At 33.6% G+C, this 14774-nt stretch overlaps 2 protein-coding genes across 2 annotated transcripts; one reads left to right on the top strand and one right to left on the bottom strand.

The window, feature by feature from the left end:
* The first annotated feature begins 2759 nt into the window (after positions 1–2759).
* On the top strand, positions 2760–6678 carry LOC105645929 (Leucine-rich repeat protein kinase family protein). Its single transcript, XM_012231673.4, has 2 exons — positions 2760–4848; positions 4940–6678. Exons 1-2 carry the CDS (start codon positions 3680–3682, stop codon positions 6423–6425), a joined length of 2655 nt encoding a protein of 884 aa, XP_012087063.1. The 5' UTR covers positions 2760–3679; the 3' UTR covers positions 6426–6678.
* A 156-nt stretch (positions 6679–6834) lies between these two features.
* ACS10 (ACC synthase 10) lies at positions 6835–10214 on the bottom strand. The gene is made up of 4 exons (XM_012231672.4): positions 9496–10214; positions 9216–9350; positions 8047–8207; positions 6835–7961 (listed from the first exon to the last, which is right to left on the bottom strand). The coding sequence occupies exons 1-4, from the start codon at positions 9994–9996 to the stop codon at positions 7106–7108; spliced, it is 1653 nt and encodes a 550-aa protein (XP_012087062.2). The 5' UTR covers positions 9997–10214; the 3' UTR covers positions 6835–7105.
* Between the last annotated feature and the right edge of the window lie 4560 nt (positions 10215–14774).

The raw sequence follows: 14774 nt of genomic DNA on the forward strand, positions 1-14774 counted from the left end.
TTCTTCAGTGGAGTAAAATGCCTGTCATTTTTTAGCTCAATCTTCTTGTAGTCTTGCAATTGTTAATTCTTCAAGGCCTTGGCCGACATGGAAAAGGACAGATCCTACTTAGATGCATAGTAGTGAGTCTAATCTTAATTTCTCTTTTGGTTTTCTCTTTGTAATTATTTTTGGAAACATGACCTTCCTGTACTGTTTGCCCATTGAATAATTGAAATCTGCATGTGGATCCATGAGTCCCTTTCATTTAATTTCCCTTTGTACGTTTAGAATATGAGTGATCTCTAGGTAGTGAAATGACAAGGACATCAAAGATTTTCTTATATATATTTGCATTTTCCCAAATAAATGTCATCATTTTCTGTATTTCAAGAATTAACGCAGTGTGAAAAGCTCTGTGCTTTTTCATTCAATTTTCCATGGAGTTTGAAACTGAAGCCACAATCGCAAAAGAAGGATTTGTTAAGTTGATGAAGAAATGAAGCAAAAATAGGAATCTCATTCCATTCTTTGTGTCCAAGTCCAACATCAATATGCCTGTAGAAATGGGAATCACGTTATTTCTCATTAAATTTTCTAGGAAAGTTCAAGACTTTGTGAAATCCAATGCATTCATATTTCCCTTAACCCCACCAAACATCCTACTTTCTGATTCAGTAATGGTTGGCCACAAGCTCATGTCAGTTCTCTGTAGGCTTTGGTTATTATAGTAACTGACCTGTAAAAAAAGATGGTTGAACCTAATCCTCTATTTAGCTCTAGATGATTCCTTTAAATTGGCAAATTTACGAGTTTAGTGATGAAAAATTCTAATCCAACACTCTCTTTTTTCTTAATAAATGGTAACTAAATCAGTTAAAAATATATCATAACACTTATTATAAAGCATTCCCATTATAGTTTTATTCAATTAGAATAGAATTGACATGTCCTGTGTTGCTTTCCATTTGTTCTAAGTTGTTGTCTTACCTTCAAATTCTAATTTCAGACCAAAACAAATGTGTATTGGCAAAAGTTACTGCAAAATCTTTGAAATTGTGAAAGAGAGTGTGTCATAAAATTAAATTAAATTGCTTTGACTGCCAGTCCACGCTCAAAACAAATCCACTAACTACACGCGCACTCGTAGATCTTGATAGGTGTCATGGAAAATTACACGCTCATTAAAGGAGGGTGAGATTTGGCTTGCTGCTGGAGCCATATTAAAGTGTGTCGCAGCTGTATTGGATTAAAGGTTGTATTGACGTTGATATGGCCAATTACAGAGAAGAAACGGAAGGCCGTGATTAAGCCTCTGGGGACCACTAAAAGACGTGCCAACAATGCAGAGGGCCCCGCTGGTCATCCGTTTGAACCGAATTGAAGTCCAGATTTGAATTGGACCGAATGTATCCAGATTTGTTTTTCGGAAAAAACTTTACCTATACCCATTTTTACGCTGCAATCTATATATAAAACTAATTATTATAATATTTTAATTTAAATAAAAATATTTTTGATCATATATTAAAAAATAATAAAATAATAATATTTTAAAAAAAAAATTTCTTTAATTGACTGAATGGACAGGATTACCCTAACACAGGGTGTAGATAAACTATTTCCTTGTTTTTATAAACTCTGATCGGTTTTTAGGGGTAATGTTTCTATTTATATGGAACCGATCAAACACGGCATAAAGGACCATCATAGAACGGAGGGTCAAGGAATTAAGAATCAAGATGATCAGTCAGAATTGAATGATCAACGGGTATTAATTGTTTTGTTGGTGAGGACTCAGTAGGTCCACTTGCATTCTATTTAATGCCATTTAGGTTTTGGCCAATTTTATTTCGTGTTTATAGACTATTTGAATGAGAAATTTAATACTGATTGTACAGCGAAAAATCGGCTACAAATGTTCAATTGGAAAATTAATTAATTTTATTCTATTGTTTGAAATGCTTAATAATTGATATTAATTATACAATAATTAAGAATATATCCCAATAAAAAAATGCAATGTTATTTTGTCCCTAAATTAATTTATTGAATGGTAAACATAATTTTTAAGCTAATTATTTGATTTCTTTTTAAAAAACTTTAATCAATACAATTATTTATTATTTGTAGCAGCCAAGTATATCTTCCAATAATTTGCTATTTATGAAAGTTTCATTTTAAACGGTTTAACGAAACTAAATTTTATGAACAATCTTGCGCAAATAAAAATATAATTTTATTTTTATTCACAAAAGTCATTTAATTGGTAAAAGAATTTAGAGAATTTAAACTCGAAATATCTCACTGTTTTTTCTAGAAGTGAAAGCACCAAAATCACTTGAAGCATGATCATTGTTTTGGTAAGTCATACCAAATGACATTATTAGTTAAAATTTTCCATTGTAAAATGCTATAGTAAAATAGGTTAAAAATAAAAATGATAGCTGCAATACTACAATAGAAAGAGTCCTAGGTTTGGATATCCAGATGGGATGATCTGAGGTGGGTACCCTTCCTCTTTGTAAGTGGAGATGAGTGATGCATTATGATTCCCCTCTCCAGCTGGAATGAACTGTTCTTATTTATGCAACCACTGAATGTTCTACTGTGTTTTTAATTTTTTTTATTACAAAAATGTCATTTATTTTTAATAAAAAATTACAAAAAAATATAATAATAATAGGATAAGAAGCATGACGTTCCAATCTACTACAAAAACTAATAAAGAAAACAACGAATGTCCTCTCAAAGTCTCTGTCTAAACGGACACAAAGAAACTTCAAAGCTCTTAACCAAAAAGCACAACACCACAAGTAGAACTCGTCAACACTACAGACAAAAAAGAAAACCTTCTCCTTCCCCTTCTCCTTCCTCTTTTGCTTTACTTTATCTCTCCCTCTTGTGTATTGATGAGGTGGTCACCAATGTGGCTTGGTTGGTGAGAGAGAATAAATGCATTGCTTCACACAGTCACAGGATCATATAGCTGGTCAGTGGTCAGTGAACAAGACAGATTAATTATAGGTTTCTTTCTTTCTTTCCTAATTCATCGTAAATCATAATAACTTTGAAATCAAATTTATTGTTTTTTAAAGAAACAAAGAGAGTGAGAAATGGACATGCACGTGGTTCATCCTCCGTTGGTACTTGGTAGCAACCATTACATACATATATAGAGGGACTTTTTAGAGCAGTTTATTAAATTGCCTCACCTGCTTCCTTTCCAGCCAAGGTACTGTCACCACTTGCCATTTCCATTCCTCACCCCACCACCATCACCACCACCACCCTTTCACCATTTTCATTGCGTGTCTCTTCCAATGCTTCTCTGCCACCATTAATTTCATTTCTTTACTCAATCCCAGAAAAGTATAGCTAAAACCCCCTTAAATCTTTGTTCATGTGCCCATAAACAAAAGGGTTTTTAGATTTCACTTCTATTTCCATGTTTTTGTGTGCAAATGTGGTCGCAATTAAAGAGCTTTCTTTAATTTCAGTAATATCCGGAGGAAATTGAAAAAATGTTGCTATTTGGTTATGATTGTGATTTGCTATTTCTTACTTTGAGAACTCCAATAATTGCTTCTAGTAAAGAAGAAATGCTATGGTCGCCTGTAGGAAGTCTGAATTGGATCCATCATCAATAATAATGCCAAACGGATAGATCCATTTATCAACATTTTTTTGTACAGTGAGCATGAGCAGATTTTATCAATTTTGTGTCTCTCATGCTCTTTTGCTCTTAATTTCTTGCTTTCTTGGATTCACTTCTACTGTTTCACCAGCTACTGAGAAAGAGATCTTGCTGCAATTCAAGGCAAGCGTCACCCGTGATCCCTTCAATAGCTTGGTTACATGGGTTCCAAGTGGCAATCCTTGTGATTACAGCGGTATTTTCTGCAATTCGCTTGGGTTAGTAGAGAGAATTGTTTTGTGGAACAAAAGCCTATCTGGGTCTTTATCACCAGCATTATCAGGTTTGAGATCTTTGAGAACTTTGACATTGTTTGGCAATCAGTTTACTGGTAATATCCCACAAGAATATGCAGAGTTAAGCACATTGTGGAAGATAAATTTAAGTTCGAATGCCTTATCTGGGTCAATCCCAGAATTCATTGGTGATTTGCCAAGTATAAGGTTCCTCGATTTGTCAAGCAATGGGTATAGTGGAGAAATATCATCGGCTTTGTTCAAGTTTTGTTACAAAACCAAGTTTGTTTCTTTATCTCATAACAATCTTTCTGGTCCAATTCCTGTCTCAATCTTAAATTGTACTAAGCTTGAAGGTTTTGATTTCTCTTTCAATAATCTCAATGGTGAATTGCCTTCTCGAATTTGTGATATTCCTGTGTTAAAGTATTTGTCTTTGAGCAGCAACGTGTTAACTGGGAGTGTAGAGGAGGAGATTTCAAGATGCCAAAGCTTAAATTTTTTGGATCTTGGCAGCAACATGTTTACGGGACTGGCACCATTTGGGGTTGTAGGATTCCGAAACATGAGTTATTTCAATGTTTCACACAATGGCTTTACTGGAGAGATTCCTGAGATTGGAACATGCAGTGAGGGACTGCAGATCTTTGATGCTTCAGGTAATCATTTAGATGGAGAGATGCCGTTGAGCATTACAAACTGCAAAAACCTTGAAGTTCTCAACTTGGGGTTTAACATGCTAAATGGGAGTATCCCAGTTGGGATTGCAGATATGGAGACGCTTCGGATTCTTAATTTGGGCAATAATTTGATTGGTGGGTCAATTCCCATAGGTTTTGGACGCATTGACATCCTTCTGGTCTTGGATTTGCACAATCTCCACCTTACCGGTGAAATTCCTAAAGATATAAGCAATTGCAAGTATCTCCGGGAGCTGTGAGTCTATAATTGCCATCTTGAAATGTTTTAAATTTTATCAGCTTTTCTGTTGATCCGAATTTGAAACACTTCTGATGTTCTGATGCAGGGATCTTTCTGGTAATGGCTTAGATGGAGAAATTTCCAATACACTTTACAATATGACTTTCTTAGAAGTCCTTGACTTGCATGGTAACCAACTGAATGGTAGCATACCAGAAACTCTAGGAAACCTGTCAAACCTCATACTGCTTGACCTCTCGCAAAATAATCTTTCAGGGCCAATCCCATTTTCCCTTGGAAATTTGCCAAACTTAACACATTTAAATCTCTCCTCTAACAGCCTTTCAGGTCCAATTCCTTTGGTACCAAAGATCCAAGCTTTTGGTGCATCCTCATTCCTGAACAACTCCGGGCTCTGTGGTCCTCCTTTAGACATTTCTTGCTCAGGCACTGGCACAACTCCAGCATCAAAGAAAAACAAGGTGCTTAGTAATTCTGTAATTGTGGCAATTGTTGCTGCTGCATTGATTCTTTCTGGGGTTTGTATAGTATCAATCATGAACATTAGAGCACGCGGTAGGAAAAGAGAGGATGAGACAATGGTTGTTGAAAGCACACCATTGGGTTCTGCAGAATCTTCTGTTATAATAGGAAAGTTGGTTTTGTTCAGCAAGACTTTACCCTCAAAATATGAAGATTGGGAATCTGGCACCAAAGCTTTGCTTGACAAGGAATGTTTGATAGGTGGTGGGTCAATTGGAACAGTATATAGAACTGATTTTGAAGGTGGGATTTCAATTGCAGTGAAGAAGCTTGAGACTCTGGGTAGAATAAGAAACCAAGATGAATTTGAGCAAGAAATTGGTCGGTTAGGTAACATTCGACATCCAAATTTGGTTGCTTTTCAAGGTTATTACTGGTCTTCAACAATGCAGTTAATTTTATCTGAATTTATTTCAAATGGTAATCTGTATGATAATCTACATGGACTTAACTATCCAGGAACCAGTACTGGCGTAGGGAATACTGAATTGTACTGGTCTAGAAGGTTTCAGATTGCTTTAGGAACAGCAAGAGCACTTTCTTTCCTTCACCATGATTGTAGGCCTCCAATTCTGCATCTGAACATCAAATCTACTAACATACTCTTAGATGAAAATTATGAAGCAAAGTTATCTGATTATGGACTAGGGAAGCTGCTGCCTATTTTGGACAACTATGGTTTAACCAAGTTCCATAATGCAGTAGGTTATGTTGCACCAGAGTTGGCTCAAAGTCTAAGATTGAGTGAGAAATGTGATGTGTACAGCTTTGGAGTGATTCTATTAGAGCTGGTTACTGGGAGGAAACCGGTAGAGAGTCCAACAGTAAATGAGGTAATCGTTTTGTGTGAATATGTTCGTAGCTTATTGGAGATTGGCTCTGCTTCTGATTGTTTTGATAGAATTTTACGAGGTTTCTCAGAGAATGAATTAATTCAGGTTATGAAATTAGGGTTGATTTGTACATCTGATGTTCCTTCAAGAAGACCAAGCATGGCTGAGGTTGTTCAGGTTCTTGAGTCCATAAGATCTGAAGTAGAATCCTCGTAGTCATCAAAGTGCTCTAGAGTGTTTCCTGCACTACCCCAGAGTTAAATTAACCATGTTCATTTTGAACCAAAGAAAGTAGTCTAGCTGGAAGTTGGTGCGAGTCATGTGTGCAGTGAAAATGGAGTTGCATTTTAGGAGGGAAAAAAAATTAGAAAATCATTCTTTTCTTTATTCATTTTTGGAATTACAATCATTAAATTGTTCCTGACATTTGTAACTTTCGCCAATAAAATGATTCATTTATTGTATTTCATATGCTGAGAGATACAAAAATTAACTGAATTTTGCAATCTTTTTTTTTTTTCTTTTTCGTTTCTGCATGCACATGAAGTGGAATCTTTAAGGTGGCCAGTAAAATTTGAGATAAGACCAGCTCTGAGTCCGCTAAAAGAATAAATTGGGATTGGAATAGTAAAAAGAATTCTAAATATTTATCTGATATTTGCAAATATTTGATATGATACATTTGAAAGAATTTATTCAAAACTATGAGCAAGAAATTTAAAGATTGCTTATGTTCTGCCTAATTTCAGCAGCAAATACCACTCAACATATCACGGAAACTTCTATGTACTTCTATTGTCCAAAGCCATTATTAAACAAGCTACTGCAAGAATTCATCTCTAGCCCCCCCAAAAAAATATGTATGCAATCTAACTCTGTGAAATAACCTGAATAATTCAACTGCGAGATTTACAGGATTCAGCAATTTTCCAGATTCGTTCCATAACTACTGGAATATCTCTTTCAGTCATGGTGGTAAAACAGAATCTAAACCATCCAGGTTCAATACAATGACAAGAAGATCCAGGAGTTGCATTGAGCTTAGCTGTATTCAACAATTTTTCCCAAAGCTCAAGTTCTCCTTTCTCACTGTACGAGCTGATTAACTCACTCATATCAGCCCAACAGTAGAAACCCCCATTGCTTTTTGTGCATTTAATCCCTAGTTGCTTCAATCCTGCAGCGAATGCAACATACATTTGTTGCAGCCTCTTCCTATTAATCAGAATGAAACTTTTAACAAATTTGGTATCTGAAAGCATGGAGATGAGTATTCGCTGGGTTGGAGCTGAAATGGAAGAGAACCTTGCTAGCTTCTTAGCTGTAGCCAAAACATTCTCATTGGAGGAGTAGATAACGCCCACCCTAAAACCTGCCAGGGACAGATCTTTCGACAAACCATAAACTATATGCACTCTGTCTCTGTCTGAATCTTCCAAATCGATGAGTTCGGCCATGCTTACAAACTCTTCACTTCCATAAGTGGACCCAGCAAATATCTCATTAGAGACTATATGGATGTTCTTCTCCCTAGCGAAATCCAGAAGGTTATAAAGTGTTTCTCGGTTAAGCAGATTGCCCACAGGGTTCGAGGGGTTTGAAATTATAATCCCACGGACCCTGAGACCACGTTTCTTTGCCTGGTTGAATGCTCGATCAAGTGCCGTAATACTTAAACTGAAGTTGTCAGCACTACGACAGGGAACAGGTATTATCTCCACCCCTGTTCGCCATTTTACATCCCTATCAAATCTGCATATTGTGTTTCAACCTCAATTCTTTCACAGGATAGCAAGTTACTTGAATGAACTTTATAAATAGACAGATTAGTAGTTACCCTGGGTGATAAGGCGTTGGAACAAGAAACGCATTTCCAGCATCTGCTAAACAGAAGCTAAGCATCTCAATTGCAGGAGTTGCACCTGCTGTCAAAACTATTTGTGAAGGGTTAAAGGATACTGCATTTTCCAAGATTTGAGACATAAATCCTGCCACAGCCTGCAGGGAAACAGCAGTTAGAGAAGAAGAGACTATATGCAATTGAAACAGATGCCGTTCAACTGTAATAGAGCAACATTCACAGCCCATGTGAGTGAAGCACTATAGTTCAAACCAGGCGGCATGATTCATTATTAAACTTTTTCCCAAGTTAACCAAGCAACATGCAATGAGTTTTTTTCTGTTGTTTTTGGATTTTGGATAACTTTTACCAAGTCTTTTTAGTTCTAAAACTATTCAAGAACGTTGTAAACTAAGAGAAACATGAATACACGTGAAAGCTAATATGACTTTTTAAGGTCAAGAAATTTAGATGGGCGTTCCTCTGTTTGTACAGGAACTGTTCTTCCAACTAAACTTTTAATAATCGCACCTAACTTCTCATTTGTGATACAATTAAGTTAGAACCAAAAGAAACACTTAGAATTTCTTTCTGACCTCCCAGAAGGCAGTTTCTACCTCATGCTAGAATTTTTAAGCTGATCCCCTCTAGTTTTCTTGAACTTCAATTTCAACTCCTCAACTCCTCATTTCTCCTTGTAGTTTAACCATTTATAAAATGACTTATTTCAGTTCTTCATAACCGGGGAATGGTGTCCACAGATAAAGAGATTTTACAGAACATTATAAGTGGACAGAATTCTACAGTCCTGTAGCCTATACCTCCGTAGACTTTTTGATTTGATTTACTGTGAAACGCAAAAAAGTTCACAGACTCTATTCACTATGCAAGGATAATGACCAGGTGAATCTTCACTTTGTCTTCTGCCTGAACACTAGTGAGTAAAATATGAATTTTAAGTAATTCAAACATACAAATTTCCAAAACCTATCAAATCCTTTCTTACAAATTATATATCTAAGAAAGAAACAATTCCATACTAATATAAATCAGAACACTTTAACAGGGAAATTCATGTTGTAAGTGATTTATTTAATGAATATTGAATAGAAGATCTAAACACATTGAGATGAATAAGAAGAAGAGGGAAATGGATTAGTAAGTACCACTTTTAACTCCATTAACCCATCAACAGGCTGGTAAGAAGCAATCCCACTAATGTTCAGCTCCTCTCCTTCATCACCCAGTGTTGCTCCTCTTGCATTATCAACTAGCCACCCCTTCACCAAATCCAATGATAACTACACAGCCAAAAGATAATATTTTTTATTTAAAAAAAAGGCATAATAAGCTAATTACTAATTCATCAAAATAAAAACGAAACCAAATACAAACCACCACCAACCCCCACCCACCCACACAAAGCCAAGAATAAGCTAAACTCACCTTATTCTCAGCTAGACAAAGTTGAATAACCCCATTCGGATTACCTAACTCGTCATAGGGATCCTCCGCGGCCTTCCTCAATCCAACAAAGTAAGGAGAGTCAACACTCTTCACTATCCCATTAGCCCGACTCGACAAGTAAGGAGGTCCACTTGGACTTCTGGGAGAGCTGAAGCTCCGAGAAGTAGACCGAGTAAACCCAGAAAGCTCCATCAGCTTCCCCTCAGACCCCGACGGAGATGGTGCCGCCTGATTTTGGGGATTTGGATCATCCGAATCCGACTGGTCATCACGGTGTCGTTTGAAATAAAGCTGGAGGAAGTAAAAAAGAGCACAAGGTATCACTGAGCCAAAGAAAAGGCCACCTCTGCCTTGAACCACTCCTTGTAATGGTACTATAATTCTCATGGCGGTTCCACCTCCACTACTACGAGTAGTGGTTGGTGTAGTATCTTCGTCTGGTTCGGGGGACCGGCTCCTAAAGAACCGGGTCCTGGTCATTTCTGAAACATGAGAGTCATGGAAAGTTTGTGCTTTGTGGTTTAAAGGAATTTCCAGTTAGAAGGCCGCTTTACGGTGGTGATGATGGTGGTGAAGAAGGTGGCGAAAGGTTGGCGTGGATTTGTTTCCTTGGTGTTGGGATTTTTTGAATTTAGGTATTATTTTTTATTATTTTATATAAATTTGTTTTTAATATTTTTTGTAAATTGAAATATTTGTATGCCGTTCCTTGTTTGATGGAGGGATTAGGATCTAGTCGTTGGGATTTTTTAGGAGGCTATTTGCGGTTTTTTTACTTAAATGACCTTTCTTTTATGAAATTTTAAGTAATTAATTATTCATTTTGACAGTTTGGCGTGGCTCTGGCGCCAATTATAAATTTGTGCTGCATTGACCATTCTTTTGAATTTCAATCCCTCAAGCTAGGTTTAATTCAGCAGCCATTTTATATTATAGGGAAATATTTCTTTTATTTTATGAAAAAATAATAACAGAGCCTTAAGTTTTATTCTAATTAATACTTAAGGATCTTTGTTTCTAAAAACTAATTTAGATGTCTCTAAATTTTAATTCTGTCATCAAAGAGATTCTATCGACAAAAAAATTCTCAAAGAGATCTTTCTGTTAAAAAATAAGATTTTTTTCTTGTTAGAGGTCTAAATAGACATCTAAATTAAAATTTAAAGACGTCTAAATTAATTTTTAAAAATAGAGGTCTTCAAATATCAATTAGGCCAAAACTTATCCCATTATTATTTTCTTTTATTTTATCTATGACTGCACACTAAATTTTGCACTTGGTCAAAAATTAAATTATGAAGTTAGTAATTTTAGTCAAGGTCGAAGAATAATGATATTTATCAAGAATAATTTTTTCAATTTTATATGCGTGTTTTCATATTAGGACTATAGGTGATATTTAAATAAAGTATCATGCTATATTATGAAAAAATAAATGCTTCAATCATGTTATATTACTATTTTTCAAATCAAATAAAAAAAGATTGATCGTTGATCATTTTTATGACATCAGCAAATACGAGAAATTCATTTTCTTATATTTTGAGGGTGGATTTATCTATACATTATTCCTTGTTGTTTTGTTTTTGTTGATATGACTCCAAATGCCTGAAGGTTACATCCACACAATAGGCAAATGTTTTATTGTAATTTCAGCCATCTTTTCCTAGCAAGTGACAATTTTTTTTTTTTTTTAAATTCTTATTTTATTTTCTTGAGGTTTCCCAATTCCCATTCATCTGAAATCCATAGGAATCTCCACACAAGAGATAGAATCTGCTCCCAATTGGCCCTAAATGTCCCTTATCACTCCAAAAATCTGTCATTTCCTTTGTCCATCACAGCCACCACAAAGCTAGAAGGCAAGCATAATACCCCTACATTTTTCAAAATCTGATTGATTGGATTCTAGTGGAGTTATTTCATTATGAAATTTATGAGATTAAAATGAAAATCATAATTGCAATGTTTGATATTATAATTAATAAATTATATTTTCAAAAAAAGCAAAAATCATATTTATTAAGAATCTAAAGTTTATATTTTGTTGCATAAATTTGTTTACTTGGGTTACACACATGATTTACGTATTTCATGTGGAATTTTGAGTGATCCAATCACACACAGCACCGTCGCATTTATATTTCTCGACATGATTGCCCAGTGATTGGCTTCTAGATTGCGGCTTGCACACTCAAAAACTGAATAAAGCTTCTATTTTTGTACTATTTTATATCGATAAAAACAATTACTTAATAATAGGGTCATCATTAACAAAGTAGCAATTTTTTTAATATAATCTCCGGGCCTGATGATCGCAAACCTCCAATTAAAATAAGTTGTATTTTCAAATTTATGGGAATTTAAGTTTTTTGTTATTTTATATAGTTTTATAGCAAATTTTGTGGGCTTTTTATATTTTTTATATTTTAAGGGTGAGATATTTTTAAAAAAGAAGTTCATTTGCAATAAAAAATTTATTATATAAACGCAAATTTTTCAATTATTAAATGAAAATTCCTTTTTATGTCCCATTTCTTTAAAAAATTATTACTATTATAAAATACATATTATTTTGTTTTCTTTTTCGGCTATATTTCTACAAAAGAAAAATATACCATGGCTACAAGTATCCTCGCAGGACAAAATTAGCCTGGAAAGGTTTTTGCGTCCAAGTACAGATTACTTAAAGGCGTTGTGTCCTGGCTTGGAGTTTGATGGCTGCGGAATTGGAAATTCCAGCTACAATTTGTGACACTTGTCTGCTCCATTTTTGTCATTTCCTACAATTTTACCTATTGGGATTGAACTCTTGAGGTCGACATTTCTTCAAGCATATTGTGACCCTGTTTTTCTTGACGTTTATAGATTGGCATACATAGCGTATGGGGATTACGTTTGAGCATTACATGCTTTTGGTCAAGGTAATCCACCGGAGCCGCCGCAAACGTGAGTCTTTAGGGCAGTTGTCGCTACTTAGAGACCCGAACTTAGGTGTTGATTTGAATTAAATCAATACAAATCAAATAAATTGACTTGTTTATAAACCGAGCAAATCAATTTAGTTCAATTTGATTTTTACTATTAAAATCAAAATCAAACCAAATTTCTTAAAAGTTAAATTGAACTCATTGGTTTGATTTTTTAGTTGATTTTACGGTATTATGTGCCAGAGATACAAAGAGGGTACAGAAACAAATAGTTTGATAGTGATGAGAGGTTAGAGATGATAAGAAATTTTGTGATGGTTATAGGCTATTTATTGTCATTGACATGTGTGCTCTATATTTTAGCTCAAGGATCGAAATGAACTTATTTGGGCCAGTAGTTCATTTCTTTAGCTGGGCCACCCACCCATTGCCGGCGGAATATGCAGCTTTCAATTAGGGCCTTTCCGTTCGTTTATTGGGCCGTGCAACCATTTATCAGGGAATTTAGGGGAATGAATGTTAAAGAAAGTGAAAATTAATATATATATATATATTTTTATCCTGAAATCAACAAGCTCCTTCAAATATACTCCATCCTAACTTGAAAATGTATTTTCTTATAGTCTTTACATATATGAGTACAATAGTTAGTTAAGTTAGGTGGAATATTTTATATTAATTCTACTTCAAAATTCTTTTTCCTTAACAATAAAAAAAATCTGAATTTGAATTTTACAGTAACAACGTACTCATTATATGTATTTTAACAACTAAATTGAAAACTTGAAAGATATACCATATTATCAAATGATAATAATCATATTTCTAAGTTATTGTTCATCAAAATTAGCTGTTTTAGTAACTAGTAATTATTCTCGTATATATCAATCATTTTACAAGCATTTCATTAAACGTTAAAAAAAATTATATTTTATGATCCATTATTTCAAACTCTATAAATACAAGTTTAAATGTTATATTGCCTTCGAACTCTATAAATATTAATATAAATACTATATTGCTAAACATTATAAATAATAGAGAGAGTATTTTAATTAAAACATTGAAAATTAATTTAAAAGTTGTTAGACACCATAATATTAGAAATTATAAGAGAAAATTTTAAGTAATATAAATGCTAAAAAAAAAAAAATTTTCATTCTGTAAGTAATTCAAGAAATAAAGCAAGTAGCGAGTTCTGAACCTTATGTGACTCAGCACATTTTTTTCATTTTGATTAATGAGTCGCACTGACAGTATATGAAGGTATCCAATGTGGATCTCGTGATGACTTTAAATGAACATATATATCAGATACACTAATGGATTCTTGGAATAATAATGAGCAACGTTTATATGTTTCTTTTAGGTACCGCCCTTTAATATTTTCATCTACCGACTGGTTACCTTTCAACTTTTATATGATAAGTTTCCATAGCAAGTCAATTCCCAAGAAAATAACAGCTAACTTTTAAGTTATGATGATCTATCATCACAAGACCCACATTTCAAATTTCTTCAACGTGTGGTACACGACGGTCCATCTCAACAAAATAATCTTTATATACCCCTGAGATTTTCCCCATCGAAAAATCTTACTTAGGCCTATATATTGGCTGACTTCTTACATTAAATTAATTAAAAATAAAATTTTAACGTAACGAGTGTATTTTTGATCATTTGGTAAAAAAATAAAAATATGAACAATTTAAAAAAAATTTTATCGATGAATAAATATAATAGCTTACCTAATTTTAAATTATTATTATTATAAATAGTCTATATTTTAGTGCTAAGATGAGACTGTGTTTAGTAAATGTATTTAAATTCGCATCATTATTTTGTATATTCTTATTGGCCGAGTGGAAATTGACTCCATTTGCAAGCCAACTTTACTTCCAAAATCAAACATTTATATATTGAAAAAAAAAATTGCATAATTCAAGTCTTGCAACTACCAAATATATAATTTAACTTTTAAATTTTATTACTTTAATTTTATAATATTTTAATTTTCAGGGGAACATATTATGTTTTTAAATTACGATTTTTGGTAATAATTATACATTTTTTCATACTAATAAATAATAATTTTTAAAATTTTTAATTTTATGCCTAGAATATTGATTTGATGTATATTATTATTATTATTATTATTATAATAATAATTTTTAAAACTATAATTGTTATATTTTTAATTATTTAATAAATATTTTATTGATATAATTTTATAAATTAAGTGTTTCATGAATGAATTTTCCATGAATATAAAGTAAAAAATTATGGAATGAATTTATATATTAACAGTGCGACCAATATAACAACATT

This window comes from Jatropha curcas, chromosome 4 (assembly GCF_041381405.1).
Source record: "Jatropha curcas cultivar XTBG-Jc1 chromosome 4, XTBG_Jcur_1.0, whole genome shotgun sequence".
NCBI lineage: Eukaryota > Viridiplantae > Streptophyta > Magnoliopsida > Malpighiales > Euphorbiaceae > Jatropha > Jatropha curcas.